The sequence below is a fragment of the Lissotriton vulgaris genome, chromosome 3_1, assembly GCF_964263255.1.
Source record: "Lissotriton vulgaris chromosome 3_1, aLisVul1.2, whole genome shotgun sequence".
In the NCBI taxonomy this organism is placed as follows: Eukaryota; Metazoa; Chordata; class Amphibia; order Caudata; family Salamandridae; genus Lissotriton; species Lissotriton vulgaris.
In genome coordinates, this window is record NC_141689.1 from 180,409,553 (window position 1) to 180,433,948 (window position 24,396).

General features: G+C 44.1%; 1 protein-coding gene across 1 annotated transcript in view; it reads left to right on the top strand.

The window, feature by feature from the left end:
* ARID3C (AT-rich interaction domain 3C) overlaps window positions 1-7,663 on the top strand; it is a 482,830-nt gene extending 475,167 nt beyond the window's left edge. The window contains exon 8 of the mRNA XM_086960272.1: window positions 5,686-7,663. Coding sequence (XP_086816398.1) covers window positions 5,686-5,858 — 173 coding nt within the window. The 3' untranslated portion in view covers window positions 5,859-7,663. The remainder of the gene's footprint in view (window positions 1-5,685) is intronic.
* The last annotated feature ends 16,733 nt before the right edge of the window (window positions 7,664-24,396 follow it).

A 24,396-nucleotide genomic window follows, 5' to 3' on the forward strand; every position in this document is an offset into this window, starting at 1 on the left:
CTGTGTGGGCTGTAGAATTAGGCAGGATTACAGCCCAAATTAATGTGGGATTGTAAGATATCAAGGACTCCCGGCTTTGGCTAGAGCTTCATAACTTGAGGCAACATATCTAAGACCAGTGTGCAGGCAGGATTTAGAGCCAGATTAGAACGCCACTTCCTTTATGAGACTGGAGGAAAGGGCTTTATAGCTTGACAGAGACGTCAACTTTATTGTGGGGAAGCCTGCACTGGATGCTGAGCAGCGTAAAGCCATGTTATCTTTTTTTGAACTGAAGGCACAACGTGTGTTTGTTGCAGATGCCATATTTACCATATTTACAGAAATCAGCACCTGCAATTTAAATAAAGTTACATAAGACGGACGTTTTGCATATCAGCAGCCCACTGCAGAGAAGAGACAAAACAACATCCCCAAGACGCACACGACAGGAAATTGTTTTTTTTGCATATGTGAGCATTGTTGCAAACTGATGTATGTGATTTGCCGCACTTGTGTTACTGGTACCAGAGAGAAACATTCTCTTGTAGGAGTAAGTGATGGGCCTGCAGCATCCTTGGCCTTGCTCCTTCTTCATTTGAACATTGAGTCTACGTTCCCTGATCACAACTTCTCACTATATTTGATCCACATTCCACATGCCTTTCATTGAGTCTTGTCCCTTTGCTTCAGGCTTGTTCCTTTAATGAAGGATTGCCTGGAGTTCACAGAGTCCTCTCTGCAAGGACGCATTCCATTCCACGAGGCCTCTCTAATGGAGTATTATCTAGATGTCCCACCTCATGTTTGCAAGGTAAACATTCCATTAGCAGTCTGCGAGAGCCGCCCTTATTAATGAAGCATTCTTTAGATTTCCCGTTGTCTCCTCTCCTTGAAAACAGTCTCTTTTATTAAATATCATCTTTAAGGCGGTCTCACATCTACAGCGAAGCATTCCATTAGCAGTCCCTTCAATCAGTCCTTCCAAGGAAGCAGTGGGATTTCCTATGTCTCCTCTCTGTTTGGAAGCATTCCATTAGCAGTCCCTTCAATCGGTCCTTCCAAGGAAGCAGTAGGATTTCCTATGTCTCCTCTCTGTTTGGAAGCATTCCATTAGCAGTCCCTTCAATCGGTCCTTCCAAGGAAGCAGTAGGATTTCCTATGTCTCCTCTCTGTTTGGAAGCATTCCATTAGCAGTCCCTTCAATCGGTCCTTCCAAGGAAGCAGTGGGATTTCCTATGTCTCCTCTCTGTTTGGAAGCATTCCATTAGCAGTCCCTTCAATCGGTCCTTCCAAGGAAGCAGTAGGATTTCCTATGTCTCCTCTCTGTTTGGAAGCATTCCATTAGCAGTCCCTTCAATCGGTCCTTCCAAGGAAGCAGTGGGATTTCCTATGTCTCCTCTCTGTTTGGAAGCATTCCATTAGCAGTCCCTTCAATCGGTCCTTCCAAGGAAGCAGTAGGATTTCCTATGTCTCCTCTCTGTTTGGAAGCATTCCATTAGCAGTCCCTTCAATCGGTCTTCCAAGGAAGCAGTAGGATTTCCTATGTCTCCTCTCTGTTTGGAAGTATTCCATTAGCAGTCCCTTCAATCGGTCCTTCCAAGGAAGCAGTAGGATTTCCTATGTCTCCTCTCTGTTTGGAAGCATTCCATTAGCAGTCCCTTCAATCGGTCCTTCCAAGGAAGCAGTAGGATTTTGGAAGCATTCCATTAGGAGTCCCTTCAATCGGTCCTTCCAAGGAAGCAGTAGGATTTCCTATGTCTCCTCTCTGTTTGGAAGCATTCCATTAGCAGTCTCTTCGACATGTCCTTCAAATGAGGTCTACTCTTGAATTCTGTGTCTCCTGTTGCATGGAGCATTCCATTCCTTGGGGGCGGTGTCTTTAGTGGAGCATTATCTAGAATCCTGTCCTTTCTGCAGGGACGCATTCCATTTATTGTCCATAGGACCTGTCTTTGATAGGAAGCATTCTCTATAATTCCCAGAATGTCTTCTCGATATGGAATCATTCCATTCTTTTTTTAGCACTGTCTCTTTAATGAAGTATTGTCTAGAATCCTGTCTCATCTCTGCAGGGACTTATTCCATTAGCAGTCTCTTCGACATGTCCTTCCATGAAAGCATTGACAAGAGTTCCATGTGCCTCCTCTCTGCATGAAAACATTCCTTTAGCCTTACATTCCTTCAGACAGTCTCTTCAATGAAGCATTGTGTAGAATCAGGTCTCTACAGTACAGAAATGCACCCATTAGCAGTCCCTTCCACCTATCCTTCTAATTGAGCATTCTCTCGAATTCTCTGTATTTCCTATCTGTATGGAGACATTTTATTAGCAGTCCATTCAACCTTCCTTCCAGTGAATCCTTCTCTAGAATTCCCTTAGGCCTGTGTCTTCAGTGAAGTATTGTATAGAATCCCATTCCATCCCATCTCTACCGGAATGCATTCCATGAGCAGTCCCTTCAATCGGTCTTTCAAAGGAATCTCGTCTCTTCATCAAACATGGTGCACAAACATTTACGGAAGTCAACAACCACAGGGAAGCATCCTGCTAACATGTGCATCCCCCATGCAAGGGAAGAATTCTACTAGCTCTCTTTGGGGAGCGGATGTGGCCTAACGGCTAGAGCATTCAACCGTGGAGCTGGGGAACTGGGTTCGAGCCTCGGCAAGGATACTCAACATCCTGTGATTCTGGGCAAATCACGTAATCACCCTGTGATTTACAAAACCCCCCAAAATTGAATGTGTCTGTCTGTAACGCAACTGGTGCTCATGTAAAGCGCTCTGATACTCTCGGGTCTAGTTTGCGCCATATAAAACTCCACAAAAAAAAATCTGATAACGTAGCCCCTTATCTTAATCCACTTGAATATAGTTCTTAAAAAGCAAAGACTTCAGAGAGTCTCAGACTGCCAGAATATTATCCGAATCTTATCATTGAAAGATCCATCCTCCTTTCTTGGGTCTGGGTAATTTGGCATGGTAGAACATCAGCAGCACTGCACAAGTGTGATGGTAACTACCCCTTTAGTCTGCTGCTCAAGAAACGTGGAATGTCGCCATAGACTGCACTATCCATATATAATCTAAGCCAAAGCTTGTGAAGTCGAATGAGTAAAGATGCAGCCATGCAGAGTCGGAGAGCTTCTAATAACAATCCGGCTGCCACATTTTGATTACTCTTTATCCAAGAACAGCCTAGCAGCACAACTCAAATGGGTATCCAGATGGTTGGCAGGAATAAACCTCTACGAGACAAGCACAGGAGATCGTCCACTCCCCTCCTGTATAATGTGCCAGCTCTTACACCCCACTATCAAGATAAATCACTCCTGGTAACATGGAACATGTATAACTAGAGTTCTACAGCTTATGAGTAAAATCAGCCCATATTCCCCCAAAATACCCCTCCAGGCTCTACTGGGACCTTTAGCAACACTAACGGATGAGCAGCTGTCAGAAAGGCATGCCAATCCTTAGAAACGGCGGGAGATCTCTTCCAAGATGCCCAGATCCTCACATTTGAATAAATTCATCAGGATTATAATATTCCCCTGGGTCAGTTAGTAACATATAGGCAATTACTGGTGGCCCTGCAATCACTATGGAGAGAACTGGATGAAGAACCACCTACCCATGCGGTGATACGTAGTCTATATCTCATGGAGTGTGGCCGATATCTCATCGCAAGGCTATACAAAGCCATGAGGGAACAAATGGACATTTCTCTGGTTTACCTTCGCTGCCTCTGGAAGGAAGACTTAACAAGACCTCTTCACGATACAGAGTGGTCTAGTGCCCTGGAGTCCCCTAAGACTGTTCTGAGGAAGGCTCTTTTAAAAAATATCCAATAAATGATCCTTCATAAAGCTTATCTTACACCCTCACGTCTATATACCCAGGAGGAAATTTCTCTTGTCCTAGATGTTTCATCCAGGCTGCTGACATCCAGCTTATTATCTGGTCACGCCCTAGAATAGCATACGATCTAGAATGGAGAGCAAGAAGAAAACACCTGTGCATACTTGGTGTGCCAGAAAAAACTGAGTGGACCCATGGAACACTTTGAAACTGATACACAGTGCTACTCCCAGAGGCTGCACTACAGGATGTGTTTTAGTGGTGAGATGTCACAAGTCTGTAGTGTAATCCTCTCCTCATTACAAGAAAAAAAGATATACCTACAGCGAAAGAGACCATTCTGAGAGCAACCCTGGACTAGGTATGCATCTTTTTAAGGAATCACAGTCATGTTACTCGAAACACGCAGTGCCTGTTGGACACATGGGATAACTAGAGAGCAGGTACGGTGGCTGATGTGGAACATGATCATGATATGGCAGAAGCTGGAGTGGGAGCAATCTTCACGGGTTACTCTCCATGACAAGAAATGTGCTGACATGCAATGCTTAAGAATCGTCAACATTCCTCTTCACCCCATCCCAACTGGGGGTATGATTTGCAGCAGTTGTTATACTGATATCCTTTTGCACCAATGTGCTGTAGAGCTAGCATTTATATCTTGAAAAGGGTACTCCCTAGTTGAAGAATGGACTGACCTGCTGATTAGAACCGACACACTATTTTGGGATTGTGGTTATGTGGCGTGAAATCACTGACAATAGATTTTGTTGGAATTTATTTACACCAAGGAAATATATAATGATGTAAATATATGTGTTGTGTGTAATGTGTGTCTTGTTACTTAATATATATATATATAGTATGTGTTGTACCATTTTGTTTCTTATCCAAAATGTAAGTTGTGGGCCTGTTCCACATCATTTATGCTTCTAAAGATTAAATGGTGGAATGCCAAATAATTAAGCCTGAAATGGATCTGTGTTAAAAATGATTAAACCTGTATGAAGAAATACAGTTGTGTGGAGCCCACTATGAAGAAACATTTATTTAGATGAACTAGAGTAGCAACACAGCCATAAGAAAGTAATTCATTAAGAAAATCGGCTACACCCGCCTTACCCATACTATGCCCAATCTAAACCCTCTACCCATCTCTAATTCGACATTTACCCCTTAGTTTAACCCTAACACCATTCCTTTTTTAAGCCATTATCACTTGAAGTTTAGGTCACATTTTTGTTTCAGTGGCAATGTGTGTTTTTTATTTTTCCATCAATGTCCTAAAATACATTTTACTATTGCTGCTAATCTTCATAGTTTCTTGTTACAGGTAGTGCAGAGAAGTATTACTGCATTTTAATGGTAATAATACCACTCAACATGATTATAAGTCTTGTAGAGTGGTGTTACTACTTCCTTTAGTACCTCACTCTGTATTGCTACATGCCTTTCTGGGTCATAAATTCGACCTCCCCAGTTCAGGTGGGAATTGCAAACAGAAAGGATTGTAGCCTTCAAGAAAATGATGAAGTAAACAACCGAGTCGAAGCGTGTCTTGCATGTTATTCCCAGGCCTCATACTTGCAGTTGCCGCTAAAAGGGGTGGTAATACCACAATTTAACTACTAGAAGTTACTAATAGTGGCCCAGTATTATCACTGCATTTTACCAGCTGGCTTGCAGTAAGGCCCACAGAGGTTTCATCGTAATGATGCTTATTGATACAAGTTTCTACATAGTAAGATAGTCCAGGGGAAGGGATATTTCAATGTGAAGGACCTATGTTCACAGACTACATAGTATTGTACAGAAATAATGCTGTCTTGTTTCCATCTGCAGGTGTCCTCTTCGCTCGCAGGCCTGTGGTACCAACAGCGTCCGGTGGTGGGAGCAGCAGTACCAGCAGCCACAGCGGCAGCGACAGCTCCCAGGGCAGGGCCAGTCCAGCAACAGCACCAAACCACCACCTGCCCTCCTCACACAACCACACTCCGGCCAGCTCGTCGCCTTAAGGAGAATATGGGTGGTTACCCACCGCGCCTGCTCCCTCTCCAGCGCCTCCATCGCTCTCCTGAGAACACAGAACATGCAGTTGACCATCATGCGGGAATCCAGTGGCCCACAGAAGGGGGCATCTTTCCAGGAAAAGAAAAACTAAATAACAAAGCGTAAGGAATGAAAATTGCGTCCTGGAAATTTTGGCCCTCCACATTGCAGTTTGGCTCTGGCCCTACAGCCTTATTGGAAACGAGGCGTGCTGAGGGGGCTGCCATTTTCATGTCTGGGAGCCTGCGTTGGAAATGCCGCCCTTTGTACCTGGCTGTGGAATGGGATGATTTTCTAGACGATTTTGAATGCCAGGGATTCATTCTGTACTAGAGCAGAAGAGGGATAACAGGACCTCTGAGCTATTTTTGGGAAAAGTTGCCCATTTGTAGCACACTTCTAACAATCACACCTTGATCTTGAATACCAAAAACATTCATATCATCATAACAACCATTGTACTGACGTCTAGGGAATCACAGCTATGGACCACATGCATAGACTTACCTCTCATCTCCTACAACTCACAATTGAAAGTGCTCTCTTTCCACAGGAACGCAAACCGTACACAACTTACCCTTCCTAGCATTGAAGACACTGATGCTTCACACATGACACCTACCGCCACACACACACAAACACCCTTATCAGAGGTTCACTATCAATTCTTCCCACCATGCTTCCAATACCCCATAGTGTTCATAATCGTTGTTCACTACATAGAGTGAAGGGCCTGTCCAAAATGGCCACTTCACTGCTACCTCTACTTGCTACCTCTACATGCTGGCATTAAACCTTACTCACCCAAATGGAAATAGCTCCTCCTTCTACATAGCCCAATATCTTGGCACACAAGAAAGCGCATTCTTGCTATCGCCCTAAGCTTGATAATCAGTCCCTCAACCCCCCCTCTTGTGCTTCATCCATTCATGATTCCATCTCACCTCGCTACTACTGTACGGACATCACAGTAGCCACATGCACATTTTGGTTGATCTATTCTCACCGGTCAGCTTGCAGGCTTTACATTACCCCAATTCTCCCAGAAGCAATCACAATCTTGGAAATGTGCAGCAGAACAAACCAAAAAATATTTCTTTGGGTTCCAGGCAAGTGACGCACTCTCTGGAAGATTTTGTACTGCCCTGATCCCAAAGATTATCATGTGCACTGTGTAGTCAACGAGGGAAGAAAGAAGATGGAGGACTACCCGCAATGGATGGAGGCTCACGATCAGTGCAACTCCTAGCTTCTACCAAAGAGGAGAAGACCTACTAAGTTATTCAATCACTATTGTCAGAAAAGATATTCTAGATCTTAGTTTCCTGTGGACACTTACAGTTTGAGTAGTGATTGGGCCCTGGGAGAGGTTACCATGAGCTTTGGAGCTCCTCTGTTAGGTGACTTCAGACCCCATAGCCCAGTGGCGGACATCACTGGAGATCTAAAGTGGCACAATCCGTAAAACCGGTAAGCGACCACTGACTCACCACAACCACGCATGCAAGTCAATGTTGAGATTTGGACCTTCTCGAGAAATGTCGCATTGATCGTAGGAAGAACATATGATACAGCAGGTGCAAGAGATTTCACCACTCTTCATAAATGCTTCTTGGTGTACATCAGTCGCCTTTTGTGCTCATGTCACCAAAGTTATGCCAAAGTAGTGGAGACTGTAGTATGTATTTCGTGTCGCAGCTATCAAAAAGCCTTGCCTTTTCCAATGATTGCTGTGCCCTGAGTAAAAACAAGGGATATTTGAGTAGCCACTTAATGAGTTTGACTTTTTAAAACTTTTTCATGAAGTTGCCTCTATTCTGCACTTTCCTACATTAATAACATAATTTGGTCTCATATTAAGACACTGCTTTCCTGCAACAATCCCACTTCAGTGAAGAAATCAGGTGCCGAATCGTCTGGTAGCCTCGATCGTTGAAGTTGACTATTGAAGTAATGTTCTCACAATTTCGACTGGGTTTAACCGGTCGTCTAACCATGTGTTTCCATATTTCAGTTATCGATAAGTTTGGTATCTTGTAATCTGGAGTAGAACATCGGTGATGAGTGTCATGCCTGGTAAAATTCAGGCAACCTGCAGGTTATGGTGAACAATAATGAGTGGTTTCCTGGGCAAAATAGTGAAGCTAGCCTGAACATTCTGGCTTTTAATCAACTCGGCGGCCACTGTATTTTATGGTAGCGGCATTTGCATTACGATTGTTTGGTCATTTTCATGGCCATGTAGTGATATGGATGGTTTCTCTGACTTCCGTCGTGGTGGATTGGTGCCCCCACAACAAAAAAGGGCACTTCATTTCAGGCGTCGGATAAAACCCAGGAAGATGTATAGCACTGCTCTGCGACTGCTCCTGCAGATTTTACATTTCAAGCTTGGAATCTGTCTGTTGTAGCCAGTATGCTCATACAGATCTTAAGCTATAAGAGTCAGGCTTAACTCAAGTCTGATGAGATTTGTAGTCCAAATAAAATTATCAGCATCTCTCAAATAGTGACTAAGCGTGGGGTTTAAAGAACCATAGATTGCTGTTCAGTCCAACGAAGATGCCAGTTTCATGAAACACGCGATAAGTGTCAATGGTCTCCAGGTGATGAGGGAGCACCTTGTAATCAAAGTCAGCTAAAACACTGCACTGTTGTGTGCTCTGGACATGCTTTCAGTCTTTGATGGCGAGAGACTGACTAGATTTGACCACCAGACTGTGTACCTGATGCATGCCCAGGTGGCAAGCACTAGTAAGGCAGTGGCCACTTGACTTCATGTGCATTCCCTGTTGTAGAGATAAAAAGAAGCTCCTCAACGGGCAGCAACATGTGCACCCCCTTCAAAAGATTTCGGTGGCTGAAGCAGCACAAAAGATGAATACAACTGCTTCAGTACAGGTTACAGTCCAGGATGTGTATTGTTCCGAGTCTCTGATTCTATTTAAACATCTTCGCAGTAAGAATAAGAGGAACGCTTTTCTTAAACTCAGTTCAGCAGCTTAACATCTCTGTGAGACATCTCGTTTACAAATGGCGTCCCTGCTGTGATGGAGGAGCAAACCTGAGGCCATTGCCAGACTGGCTTCTGATTTCATCTGGTGCCAAGAGAGTCCTGTGTTACAGATCAGAGTTCAACCTGGGTTTGAGCCCAGGCAGACCCCAGCTCTTACCGGGAGCATAGTGAGGCCTTCTCTATGACAGAGCACAGGCGGGGATATATTGTTCCTGATTTTCCACTGCTACCAAGAAAGGCGCACTCTGCCACAGATGAGGCTCTACTTGAGAATGAACCCTGATTTTGTCACACATTCATGTGGCACCGAATAAAGTCTTCTCTGCCACAGAAGAGAGTTAATCCTGAAGCCAAGACTAAAGTGGTGTCTATTATGACCGAATACTAAAGGTAGACACCTCGATTACAAAGACGGTCTGAGCCTAGGCCGCCCCATGCTTTAGAAGATACCAAGAGAAGCCACCCGTACCAGGAGGAGCCTTCCCTCTCACGAAGAGGGGGTGATCCCAGACTCGTTGTGTCTTGTGTTTGCCACCTTGGCATTGAGTACAGCCGGGCTGTCTCTGGAAGAACAAGCTTGCTGTAGTTGGACGGTTTACCTATTAAATATGAGGCAGGTAGTTCAAGCAAAGAGAGTGGTCTGGAGGGATGAAAGAAGGCTCCTGACCTTTCCAGAGCCCCTGAGCTTTGCAATCAATGCGTCCATATCGACCCCCACCAGGCTACCTGTAACTCCTCCCTTGGGAGTTGACAGGAGCACAGGCAGAGAGTGCTGAATAATTTACTTGGAACATTGTGTCTTTGAGGGGTCATGTGACATTGCGTGGGACAACTCAGTCTTTTTGAGGTGAATGCACTTGCGAAAGCTGTGAAAATATTTATTTTTGAAATGGGTATGGCATGGAAGGGTGTGTCATTGAGGGTGGGGAATATTGATTCATACACAAGTAGCCTTGCCGAGATCTCATGGTGCAGGGAGCCGGAGCAATGGGGGCGGGGGGAGGCTTGGGGACCACTGATGACCTACCACTTGTTCCTCAACTCTTGGCCAGTGAGTGTCGGGGATGACGCCCTCAGCTGTTTCGTGTCTCAGCTGATGGCTTCTTCACGCTACTTTAATGCAAATACAGCCTGAAGATACCTCATCGATCTCCGATGCCAACGTAAAGAGAAGTGGGAGCAGAAGAACCACAGATACCTCACACAACTCAGCGTATATTTAATTTAAACATTTCTGTTGTTGGTGGAAAGCCATCTGGGAGGTCAAATAGTTTTATTCCCTCAGATCACTGGATTTCTTTCTTTTGTGGTGTACCAAAGAAGGGAATATTCAATAATCATGTCTACCTCATTGTTATATATTTAAATATAAATATATATATATATTATATATAGGACGTGCCAATAGTGATGGCACAAGATACATAGGAGGATGCTAGACTGCATCATTTCTGTAAAAACAGGTCAGGGGAAAGAAAGCAAATCGAAGATATTGTCAAGTGCAGAACTATTGTTTGTTGCTAATGTAATTAGAAGAATATACACAATCCCTTGTCAACAACTCCTCATACTCCTCATTGGTGACATTTAGATGACTGTATTTCTCATCTGCGATTTGAATTATGATTCTTTTTTTCTCTAGAAGCTTTTGATATTCAGGGCAAAAAACACTGTATTCCCCGAATTCTGAGCGCTACCATTTGGTGGTGGGAGATTTGAGGAGGGGAGGATGCATTATGATTGTTTGCCTCAGGAAAACAGAAGTTAAAAAGAAATACAGCACGCCCCAGGGCTTCGCTAAAGGTCTGGCCAGCGAGTGAAGCCACGCCCTCTTGGGTAAGAACCTATGCTCGGTCAGCTGCCCACAGAAAGTACCGCCCTGACCACGCGCCATCGCACTTATACTTCCTGTAGGCCACAGCAAACATTGGACCTTGTGTGTCACGTTGGTGCCCTATGGAGGGGGCGGGGCACGCAGTCTTTGGCCATCCTATCACAAACTGTGTCACTTGACAAGGACAAAATTATGGACTACAGATTCGGTGGCAGAAATATTAACTCTTGTACCAAAGATCAAATGCGAATTGCATTTTCAATGAAACTTTGTAAAGAAAGTTGTAGCACATTGTTCCAAAAACAAAGAAACAAAACCAGATAATGACAATATTACTTCTGTATGTATGTTGTTTACTCTTGTTTAGGGTCTTCTTATTTTGCAATGCTCTGCTGGTAGGTTGTAGGATTTCTATAGGCTTTGCTAGCTGTGTATGATGAAGCTTTGACGATTTTTTTTATGTTTCTTCTTTCTTGTACATTTCTTTTGATTAATCCAGTGCATTAAGTGAAGGCTGGATTGTGGTGCTCAGGGGACTTAAAATATTGAAAAAAGATTTAAAATAAAAAGGTGCGAGAGGCTTTTTCACTGAGCTCTTCTGAGTTTCTGATGCATTTGAACAATAAAATGCTGCTTCTTCACTGTACAAATCAGTTGTTCTCTTGTTATTGCATTTTATGATGATTGTTTCCGTTAACAGTACACCCATTAGCAATTAGCTGCTGGAAGGTCTCTTAAAACCATGCTGTGTTTTCATCCACATCACACCGAGTCTGGCATCCAACATGGAAGAGTAATTGATCAGTAATACAGGAACTGTGGGAACTGTGTGCTATGTCAGGTTGTTGTCTCTGTTAAAACATGTGGTCCTCTGGATACATTGTTAGCTGTTGAACCTAGATACTTAATTTCTAATGCTGGCCTCCCAGTTTAGGCAGATATTATGAATTCTGATAGATCTAACTGCAGATTCCTCACCTTAGAATATTCCCCATGCCCCAGACTGAATCTGAAAATTTTCAGAGCACTGCCACCACGTGCTTCCAGGTTGTGAACAGTCCCAAGGTGCTCTTTTTGGGGTAGTGTGGTCTAGCAGCCTTGGGCTCATCAAGGAGGAGCGTTCTAAATGTTTTTGCATACACACAGTCAATAAATGATACACACACTCAATAAGGAGATCCACACCAATTTAGAAAAATAACACTTCTTTTTATATATTTTTAGACATCAAGAACTTTGTTTTAAGGTAAGTCATTTTTAAAATAGCAATTTTAAAGAACACTTGTATTGTCTCTAATGCTGTAATGTTATCCTATGGGGAAAACACATACCCTGCATACTGGGTACTTAACAGCGACTTACAGGACTAATCTTCTGTAGTAAAGGTACGTATGGGGCAAGGTCCAAGGCAGCACCAACAGGTCACCTCGGTAGACGTCCGGTTGCTGAGGTGCTTTTCAACGTCGGGTGCCCCATTTGTCACAAGGGGAAACAATCCAGGTAAAAAGAGGCTGCAAGCTGGGACTGAGGGGCCAGTCTGGTTGAACCCACAGGGGGCTCGGTCCTTGAGATGCTCATGCACGTATGGACGCCGTCCGTCCACTACTCCTCAGGCTGTGGGGCATGGATGCAGTAGTGCTCTTGGGCATTAGGATCCGTGCTGCCGGATACACTCGCGGTTGAGGGGGCCTACACAGATAGGCTGCAGGCAGTCACTAGGAGTACAGTCTGGGCAAATCCATGGTGGGGTTCTACTCTGTGGGATCTCTGGACCTCGTTGGAACTATTGGCCCATTTCGACTCGGGCTGGAGGGTCACGGGTGCAGTGGTGCTTTCCGGTGTTAGGTTTTTGCAGTCCGGAATCCTAACGGTTCTTCTTGAGTGCCTGCAGGGTGCAGGGAAGTAGCTCCGCTACTCAAATGGAGATAGTGGTAGCCCCTTGAAGTGCTGGCAGTCCTCCAAGGAATTTAAAGGCAGAGCAGATGCAGGACGAGTCGCCTTTGGCGCAATTGTCCATTGGGTTAGTGCCAAGGCAGTTGCTGCTCCTCAGTTTTTGCTCTTCGTGCCTCTACTATGTCCTCCTTCTTAGGTCCTCAGAATCTGCTTTCCTGGTACCAGGGGCTCCCCTAAATACTTGATTTAGGAGTATTAGGGGGTTGGGCTACCTACACTTGGGGTCGCTACACCCCTTATTTCACCACTTCTGTGGGAAGTGGGCATAACCCCGTCCAGAGTTCCTAATTCTACCATCACCAAGATGGCTTGATGTTCCTAAACTGGGGCACATCAGACAGCTCACCTTCGGGGTGTGACTGGCATGGTAGTGCACCACACCTCCCTGCATATCTAATTCCCCGTCTGTCCTGGTGCCCAATGAGACCAGGGCAGAGGGTTGGCATTTCTCCTCTCTGGGGAAGCCATGGTTACATATCCAAGGCGGTAGAGGCCTTTGAAGCATCCTGCCTTGATATGCTGATTACTTAGCTACCCTGCTTGGAGGAGGTGACAACAGATCCGGCTAGAGCAGGCATTGTTTGTGCCCTCATATAGTGTACGCTCTCACCTGCAGGGGGTCAAAACTTTCTGTGTTGGCAGGCTGGTTGACACCACTCAGCCAGCTCACTATAGGCTGGTAGGTTTTCTCTGGGTGCATAAATTAATAAACCCACCTCCTGAATCAAGTGGGTTTATTATTACAAGGTGTTAGATACCAAAGACCATTGATTTCAGTGAAGCCATCATGTAGCTGGGGAACTCGTTTTTACCAGTGTCCAACACATTCTTAAAATGGCTTCCCTGGTCATTTGCGATATCTAAGAATTGACTTAGACCTCACAGGTAGTAAGGATAGACAAGGGTACCCCGATATGTGAACCTGGGGTGGATACATGTTTTGAAAGACAATGGTTCGGGGGTGGCCAAATTGGTCCAATTAAGGTTGTATCCCCTGTAGGGATACTACTCAAATTATAGTTGATAACCAATATCCTAGGGAGCTGTAAGTAATATGCACAGGGACATGTAGGTCAAAATAACAACTGTTATTTATTTTACAAAAAGATATTTCAAGTGCTCACATAGAAAAGTGATAGAAAGCGTGACGTGGAAAGTGAGGGTGACTTTAAAACATATGTAGAAACAAAGGGAGAGACAGGGAGATTGAGAAACACTCTCTTATTCCCCGGTTAAAGGCTATACAACAACAGAAGAGAGGTTACATGTGTCTCAGAAGCCACAGAGACGGAGTCATGTAAAGAAAATGCCAGCCAGCCCAATTTGGGAGGATAGGAAAGCCCTCATACACCGACCTAGTCAGTGTCATGCTTCATCATAGGCCCCCACCTCGGAGGTAGAGTACCTCCTCGGTGTGCTACGACGCCAGGAGACTGCGGAGCAGGTTGTGTGATAAGGCGTGAAGTGAAAAAGATAAAGTAAAAGTGTCTAACGGGTATCTCAAAAAATACTTTATTGGTAGATCCCTATAGCACAGTTTAAAATAGGTCTTATGTGTCTGAATTTATAGCCAAAGGTAATGGATTTGTTTAATTCAGAATATTACAGTCAGTCAACATGCTTCAGCCTTCAATTGGTTTAAATTTACCTCGGCATTCGTCAGGACTAGTGTAACCCCGGTGGTATGGATTCTCTAATCATCCACCCTACCTGAGGACGTGAAAGTGAAAAAAGGAAATTGTGAAAAAAGTGCAAAAAAGAGGGTGGACAATTGTCACATCCCAAAAATCCTGGTTTAGGATATATCTGCACTTTAAAAGTTGGCGCTAAATGCACCATGGGTCTCGGGAGGGGGTTAGGAACGTCCCTGGCACATCGCCCTCAGCGTTCTCTACCCTCGTCAGCACCTAGCTTAGCCTCACGACCGGACAATTTTCTTTTTTCAATTTCACGTCCTCAGGTAGGGTGGATGATTAGAGAATCCATACCACCGGGGTTACACTAGTCCTGACGAATGCTGAGGTAAATTTAAACCAATTGAAGGCTGAAACATGTTGACTGACTGTAATATTCTGAATTAAACCAATCCATTACCTTAGGCTATAAATTCAGACACATAAGACCTATTTTAAACTGTGCTATAGGGATCTACCAATAAAGTATTTTTTGAGATACCCGTTAGACACTTTTACTTTATCTTTTTCACTGCACGCCTTATCACACAACCTGCTCCGCAGTCTCCTGGCGTCGTAGCACACCGAGGAGGTACTCGACCTCCGAGGTGGGGCCCTATGATGAAGCATGACACTGACTAGGTCGGTGTGTGAGGGCTTTCCTATCCTCCCAAAATGGGCTGGCTGGCATTTTCTTTACATGACTCCGTCTCTGTGGCTTCTGAGAAACATGTAAACTCTCTTCTGTTGTTGTTTTGACTTTAAAACATAGACATCTCATTGACATCATGTATTGGAAATCCTCAAGGATTTACAGATTAGGAGTTCCAGTTGTATGGGGTGACCCCTGACCGGAGTCAGTCGCCCTGGCTGCTGCGCCACACCTTTTTCCTGTATGTTCCAATATATTTAGATGTAAGTTATATTACGCCACGTGTTCAAAAGTATAAAATGACAAAATAGTAAAATCATACTATCACAAAATGTGACACATTACGGCGTATAATTTGCCTTTTCTTGCAGCATAATTTAGTCAGCACTGCCACATAATTTGGCTCTCCCTGACGCATAATTCAAGTGACTTTGCATTTAATATTTCAACTCAAATACAGTTGGATTATCATGGATAATGTGGAATATTAAATATATATGCCTGGTCGATTAAACTAATTGGGCCTAATTGCACGTTATTTGGACAAATGTACTAACAAAGTCAAGTCATACATTTCTTACCACATTGCAACTTCACCTATTGTCAAAAAAGAAAGCTAGCCTATTCTAGAGCAACATCTCAACAGAAGACAACTGGAACCACACTCAAGACTTAGCTATTTTGATTTCACTGCACTAATGTAATCCCTTGTGTCCCTTTAGCTTAAAACCTTGCTTTATAACAACTTCAGAAAAAATAGCGTCCTACCTAAACAGGACAGTCAGATGGCCCGGAGAGCAATGATGAGGGAGGGTGGGTAATTGCATGATCCACTTGAGGATTTGCCTCTCGAGTCCGGCCCCTCCCCGAATACTATAAATGACTCTGCCAATCGGCATACATACTATATCTCACATATTGGAGCAGTTAACGCCCGGGGTGCACCTGAAACACAATTGTCAATTAGCATGACATCCACTACAGCACGAAGAGAAGAATGGGAGTCCACAAAGAAAACGAGTCGCTCACATGAGCAATATTTTATTTTAAACAACGGTGCCTTTTTAGATATTCAGCTAACCATGGCTTCGGAAATTCGCAGGCGAAACTTAATTGCTCGAAAAGCTGGAATAATATTTTACTTTGAAAGAGCATGGTTGTGTACGAATGCAACAAAGTGCTACTATATTACTAATAAAATTCACAAATGTCTATCTAAAGTATGTAAAAATCGGATAGTTTGTTCATTTCCCTCAAGAAGGCAAAGCTACCTTTGGACCCCAGGGGATTGTGGCCACTTAGCGAACCAGTCCCAGCCCAATATCACCTTCCAAGCAATAGCGACATTCTACTGATGTAGAGTCAGAGGCCTGCATGGAAAACAGACTTTCTGTCTGTTTGGTGGAAATTTTTTGTGATCAGCTAAGATAGTGTTCTGTACGTAGATATGCGAGTAATAGATTTTGATCCAAGCCCGAGGAAGGCTTACAATGCAATCCCATTTCAGAGAGCCTTATTGTGCAGGCCTCGACCAGCAACTCATCACAACGAGCCCATCTGTGGAACAATTTACTGGAACAACGTAGAGGCCAGTCCAACTTCCTAAGCTTCAGCAATCATCTTAAAACCTAGCTTTTCACTTACTCATTATGAAAGGTAAATAAAACTGGTTTCCACCCTTACACCCCTGTTTAATCTGTACGGCAGGTACTAGCTCCAAGACACCATTGGCATTTGCACCCTTTAAAGAATGTAGCAACTTCAATATCAGAAATGCTGCTGCAGGTCTTGTGGTGCACATTCTCCCAAGAGAAAACATGACTCCAGTCCAGCAATCAGTCCACTGGCTACCAAGAGCTAGAAGGACAGTGTTCAAGGCAGCTCTGCGTTCCACCAAACCTACAAAAGGAAGGGGACTACTATACCTACGAGTTAAATTCAAACAATGCAAACAAAACAGAACACTGCACTCCATGTTTGCACCACTTTATAAGAAATCCGTAGGATGCGCTGCTTTCTAAGTGCAAGATCTGGAACTCACTGGCAGCCAACATTAGAAGCATCCAGGAGCATATGTGCATTGAAAAGTACAGTTGAAAACATGGCTATTACATAGTTAACTGCACCATCCACACCCCAGCAACAGAGTCCACAAAACCATTACACCCTCAAGCACAATCATCTGAATACAGCCTACGAATTGGAAACAACTCAACCAGCAAACCGCTTTTGAAATACAGCTAAGCTAAGAAGGACTGACACCTCTTAAATTCAATAAGACATATCTGCTACAAGGGTTGTCCATTAACAGCAATGTACAGCTGTATGCAATCTGACTGATACTTTACATCTGACAAAGACACTCTGATACGGCATGATAATAAAATTGCCCATTCAAAAAATTTCCCTATTTCTCTCTCTCCAACCATGCTAGCTCAGAACCATAACTAAACACAAAATCTCAGATTCAGACAACTCCGTGCAGTAACCAGCTACGTAGACTTTGACCATTAGAAGTACCGTAAAGGGACTTGCAGAGCTGCCTGCTTACTGAAAACCACAAATTACTTGTCTGCTGTTCATACCTCATCTTCCACCACACTGCTAAGTTCTGTGTACCATAACATGATAACGACACCTCAGTCGTCATCAGGCACAACCTGGAAACACTTCCCACATAGAATCACAAAATAAAGACAACGGCCTCACTTGCTTCAGGAATAGTCCCCTCCAATTGGAAAAGGGCCATGGTAAAGACATTACTGAAAAACCCCAATCTAGACCCATCGGACCTGGGCAATTACCGCCCCATTTCCCTTCTTCCTGGGATTGCCAAGATCGCTGAAGAATATGTTAACCATACCCCTGCAAATTTTCTAGAATCCCATAATTTGCCTCACCCCTCCCAAAGAGGATCCGCCCACAACAAAGTACCGAAACCGCTCTGTTAGCAGTGGTAGAAGAAAGCAGAAAGATCCTGGACTTAAAAGGGTCCTCAGCCATTGTACTCCTCGACCTGAGTGCAGCATTTGATACGGTGAATCACTGTATCCTGATACACCGTCTCAGAAATATAGGAGTAACTGGGCTGCATTGCAATGGTTGTGCTCTTTCCTGGAGGGAAGATTTTTTCAGATATCTAAAATGGGAGACAGTTTCTAAACCTTTGCCTTTGCTGTGTGGTGTCTCTCCGGGCTCATCGCTAAGCCCGACTCTTTTTAATGTGAATATAGCTCCGCTGGCTGCTATCGTGGCCACTTTCAGAATCCACATGGTGACCTATGCCAACGATACTGAGGTTCCGTGACGGCTCCGTGACAATTTGAACCCGTGTTTTCAAGTTTGTCGGAAATACATAATATTGGTATCAGCGAACCGCAAATGATCCATTTAGTATATCCTGGTGTTTTCGCTACGCTACAAGCAAGAGCACTCCTTCTATTGATATATTTCTGATCTACCCACGGCATCCATCTTAGATCATGGCCGCCATTTTGTGATTCTTGCCCTCACATATGCAATAGCCTCTGATCACTTCATTTCGATTAAGGACACGTAACCTTAGCCGGAGATTCACCTCTTTCATGACACGTGCACCTTAAACCAGATCACGCTGTAGCTGCATGACTCGACAAAGGCTACCTCCTCTGCCCGAGGCCAGCCCTGCCAAACTGGTCTTCGTGTCCATTGTACCTGATCATGATTAGGCGGCCGAAGCCGGTAGCCTTGCCCATTTACAACCCACAAACATCCCTTATCCCGCTTTCCTATCTTCCACACCTGGCTCTGTTTCTTTCTTTCTGAACCTTTATTAGGGGGAGGTAACGAACTTTACGATGAGGCGGTCCGGGTCCTGAATGCAATATTGACAGGGAATTGTGACAAACTAGTGGGAACCCCTCTCTTCGCAATGTTTGGCCTCAGATATTATCGACGGTTCCTGTGTAACGTCAAATATTTATTGTTTTAGACACAAAGGTTTTGGGAATGTTTTACATGTAAAGAATTCGCCCCCAGCTTAAAATTTAGTATATAAGGAGCAACCCACTTTGTACAAATTGAACAGGCTCCTGGTTACTGCCCGTGTGTAGTATCTATGACTTCTGTGTCCCTGCAGTAATAAACCTTTGGTCTTTGACGCCACCATCGAGAAGCCCGTGTTTCTGTTCATTTGTGCACCAAGGCAGGTGGAACTCCGGGGTCTTCGGGTGTTGTACCCTGACACCTCTGGACGGAACCAAAAAGTCCAGAACTCCAATTGGCGCCCAACGTGGGGCGACGTCATTCGGTACCGGTCCAAAAGCCTGAAGAGTTCGAGAAGCTTCGTGTGAAGATTCCTGAGGGAGGCGCCCCACTTCATCGATCCCGGCATATCGCAAAAGTGGCCCGAAGTTCTCTTCCACGAGGGTTTCCCGTTCAGGACGGCTGCAGTGGGCCGTTGCCTTGACCGTCGCCCTGTCTTGGACCCGAAGAGGTGCAGTCCTTAGTACGGCGAAACGTGACGGGTTTCTCCTTGGTGACGTCTTCAGTGACTCAGTTAAGTATTTAGTGATAGCTAGCTGGTTACTTTTGTGAGGATTGTTAAAAATCCTTGATCGGTTTTTGGTTTGGTTTGGTTTTGTCAGATTATCACTGGTTGTTCTAGTTACGATAATCTATTTGGTTTAGTTTGGGTATCGATACATCAGTTCGTTTTGGTAGGCCTAAGTTCTTGGTTCAAGTGCACATATTTGTTTCGTGTCTTGTTAGTTTTGTTGTTCCGGACTGAAAATGGTAAGTCGGAAAATGTTGTCTTGTTTTAGTTGCAACAGTGACTCACGATTGGAGGACTCTTGTCTGGTTCCTCCGATTGGGACTCCCCTATATGATTTATATTGTAAGTATGGCGTGGGTCCTATATCTTATAATGAGATATGGGTCCGTTATTGTAAGAAGGATGGTGTCCTTAGTTGGCCACTGCATGGTAGTTTTGAACCAGAAATTCTCGACAACTTAGAAGCGAAATTGTTTAAGAAGAAAGCCCGGCCGGCAATGTTTGATTCTTTCCGTTATTGGCGAAAAGAATCCAAACAGAGAGAAATGAAAAGGTTGAAGAAAGAACAGAAAGAACAAGAAGAGTTAACTCTAGAGCAAGCGACTAAACAGTTGCAGGCTAACGAGTGTGAGAAGGCTATAGATGTAGCCATTAGAGAGCATAATCTAGCGATTGACAAGTGCTATCCTGCCTTGCCGTCGAAAATGGCTAAGATATTGGAGGATTCCGAAAACGATCCTCTGCTATCTTATCTGTTAAGGTCACCTCCACCGTATGCACAAGGTGCTACGGCTCCACTCGTCCCGAATGTTCAATTGCTGGTTGCTGGACAACCTGGTGTTCCTGCTCCTGTCCCCCAGAATCAAGCTCCTGTACCTCCTGTGATGAATGTGAATGTTCCTACAGCTCCTCCTCTTCCTACACTGCCAGCCTCTATACCTACTTCTGTACCTACTGTTCCTCAAACTATTTTTCTCGATACTCCTACTGTTTCGTTATCTATTCCTACCTCTACTGCGTTCTCTACGTCTGCGAGTGTGCTAACTCCACTTTCTGTTCGTCGAAGAATCACTGATTCTGTTACTAATATGCTGTCTCCTATATATAAAACTTTGATTAAGACTCCTACTCCTGACTCTGTACAGAGACGGAGTCAGCTTCCAAGTACTGAGGAACGGGGAGTTTTAGATTCCACGGCTCTCAGATGGATTTCGAAGGGTAGAAGATATAGTACGAGAGATGTGCTAGACACATTTATGCAGTGGGGGGAACCAACGCAACGGTACGTCTTTGATGAGATGTGCTCGTTGTTACGTGAGGAGATAGAAGAAGATGATGTTGAATCAGATTTGGAAGATTTAATTAGAGTTCAAAAGGAGTTTGCTGCTGGAATGATAGTGGGTGAGAATATAAAAGAAGCGATGGAACTTATTTTAAGTTTTAGGAATGATCCATCTCTTCGTTCACCGAGAGATTTAGAAAAAGGTAAAATGAAGCTAAGCCGCCAATATCCTATGAGGGAGGTTCCTCCAATCTGGCGCGAAGCAATACAACGTGATGATAATGCAGGAATTGCAGCTGCTCCAGCACAGTTCCAACGAGTGTGGATACACATTCCATGGAAGCGAGCAGAAGTGTTAGCGGTGAAACAGGCCTTGCCAGATCCACGTAAGAATCCAGCCGGATATTACAAGGAATTAACACAGACAGTTGAGGCTTGTATAATGAACCTAGCCGACATTGATATGCTGTTTGGTAACGTAGTTCCGCAACCAGTGTGGGCTAAAATTCGTAGAGAGGATCATCAAGCTGCTTTAGGTGGTGATTGGGCAGCTATCACTGCAGCAGATGGTCAACAAATAGGTGGTGCGAAACCCGAACCTTTAATTGCTAATCTGCCAGGTAGAATAATTGATCTAATGAAGACTTTGATGCCAGCATTGCGTGTAAATTGGGACAAGTTGTCAGCATGCAGGCAGAAGAAAGACGAAAGTGTCTCCGACTTCTTCACGAGGTTTGAAGAGACTTTTGTAGATCATAGTGGTCAGGACATGAGTACAGAAGGAGGACAGAGACTGTTTGTCGATAAATTTGTGCATAATTTGTTACCTGAATTATGCAATAAATTAAAAGACTCAGAAAGTGCGTGGGCTGTATCCACGACAGCGCAAATACTTGCGACTGCACAGTACTATGAAAATAGGGATAAAGAGGAAAAGGAAAAATCAGAGAAGAAAACGAAAGATTTAAAAACTAAAGTTCTTTTGCAGCAGGCGTATCCGCCTCGCACGAATCAAACTAATACGCAGCAAAACTCATACCAAAGGACAGATTATGGTTCATCAAGACCTCAATATCAGTGGAATCAGTGTGCATACTGTAAGAAAGAGGGTCACTATAAAAATGAATGTCCGATCTTAGCGCAAAATAATGCAGCAGCAGCTCAGAGAGGTCGTGGTGGTTTTGTGCAGAATTCTAGAGGTCGAGGACGAGGTGCTATGCCTCCACAAACGAATGATCGTCCCTCCAATCACTTTGATCAACGAAATGGACAATCTGCTCAGCAAAATAGATCTCAACAGTATCTTGTTGAGGACTATAATGAAGTAGATGAGGGTTTTCAGCAAAATGGGTACTAGGACAGCCATGGACAGAGAGAGGGAGTAGTATCAGTTCCAGTGGATCAGAGTGGGCCTTATGTCGCAGTAGCAACATCAGGTGTAGTCGAACCGTTTCTGTTGGATACTGGTGCCGCAAAAAGTTCTATCATTCATGCGAAACTCCCTGGCGCACCTTTGTCTGGCTCAACAAATGTTTCCGTAGGTTTTTCAGGCGCCCCTGTTTACAACCCGATATCTGGTCCTTTGTCTATTTCTGTTGGACCGTGCCAATTGAAAGCACCCCTGATTTTGACGACAGGTTGTAATGAAAACCTGCTTGGTTTAGATTTGTTAAAAAGACTATATGCGACATTGTACTGTTCTCCGGAAGGAGTACAGCTTACATTGGGTAAAAATATCACCTCTCCGATGTACTTGTCAATGGATGCACTCCCGCCGGAGCTACGTTCACTCCCTGATTCTCTTTGGGCGACTGGTCCTAATGATGTAGGTCTCCTAGAAATTCCACCGTATGTAGTGACTTTGAAAGCGAATGTGAAATTTCCAAGAATTCCCCAATATAAAATATCGAGTGAAGGTGAACGTGCACTTTTATTGATTGTGCAAGATTTGATTAAGAAGGGTGTGGTTGAAGAAACTAGAGGAAATGTCTGTAACAGTCCTGTATTACCGATTCTGAAGCGAACTGATCCTACAAAACCTCCAGTTTATAGGTTTGTCATAGACCTTAGAGAAGTTAATAAGATTGTAGTCCCGCAGTTTCCTGTAGTGCCAGACATTACTGCCTTGTTAACATTGATTCCTGCCACAGCCACATGGTTCTCAGTTATTGACCTAAAGAATGCCTTTTTCAGCATTCCGATAGCTGAAGAAAGTAGGGATATTTTCGGCTTCTGTCTAGGAGGTCGCAGTTTCAGATTTAAACGCGCTCCACAAGGCTATTGTGAAAGTCCATCCATTTACAGTCAAGCATTAAAAAGCCAGTTGGATTCTTTTGTCCTTCCTCCAGGTTCTGCCCTAGTACAGTACGTAGACGATCTTTTAGTGGCTGCCGATGACAAGGAAACTTGCAAAGCAGCTACAATTTCCCTATTGCATCATTTGTCTAATTTGAATCACAAAGTGTCTCCTTCCAAGATGCAATACTGCTGCCAAGAAGTGACCTACCTAGGTCATCTCTTGTCAAAGGAGGGAAGGAAGTTGACCCCAGAAAGAATAAAAGCAATTACGCAGATGAGTGTTCCACGCACACAGAGAGAAGTACGTGCCTTCCTAGGTATTACCTCTTACTGTAGGCAGTGGATTCCAAATTTTTCTCTTTTAGCGAAACCATTGGTAGCTTTGACTGGGAAAAATGTTCCGAGTCCGATGCCATGGTCTGATGAATGTCAAGAGAGTTTTACTGAATTACGAAAAGCATTGTGTTCAGCTCCTGTATTGGGTACACCTGATTACAGTAAGCCATTCACGCTCTACGTTCACGAAAGAGAAGGTTGCGCGTTGAGTGTTCTGACACAGAAGTTTGGTGATAAACAACGCCCTTGTGCGTATTTTTCATCAACATTAGATCCGGTAGCCAGAGCGTTACCTAGTTGTTTGAGAGCTACAGCGGCAGCTGCAGCTTCCATTCGACAATCTGCTGGTTTGGTGATGAACAATATGCTAGTGGTCATGGTTCCTCATGCAGTGGATACACTCATGAACCGAACGAAGACACAACACCTTACTAGTGCGAGATTATCTGGTTACGAGCTGACATTACTAGCGAGTCATATTCAGATCAAAAGATGTAATGTATTGAATCCAGCAACGCTGTTGCCGACTGATCAAGAGTCGAGTGATTCCGAGCCACATGACTGCTATTTCAAAACGGAGGAAGAGACAAAAGGACGTATCGACTTGAAAGATACTCCGTTATCCGACCCAGATGGTACGCTGTATGTGGACGGGTCATGTTTTAAATTGGAGAATGGTGATGTGACTGCTGCTTACGCGGTAACGACTTTGAAGACGATTGTGGAGACTGCAAGAGTGAGTCAGAATTCTGCCCAAGCTGCAGAATTAATAGCTCTAACGAGAGCGTGTGTTTTAGCTGAGGGAAAGAGAGTGAATGTGTTTACAGACAGTCAGTACGCTTTTGGCGTGGCCCATAGTTTTGGCCGGTTGTGGAGAGAAAGAGGTTTCATTACGTCCCATGGGACTAAGATCCAACATGGTCAGC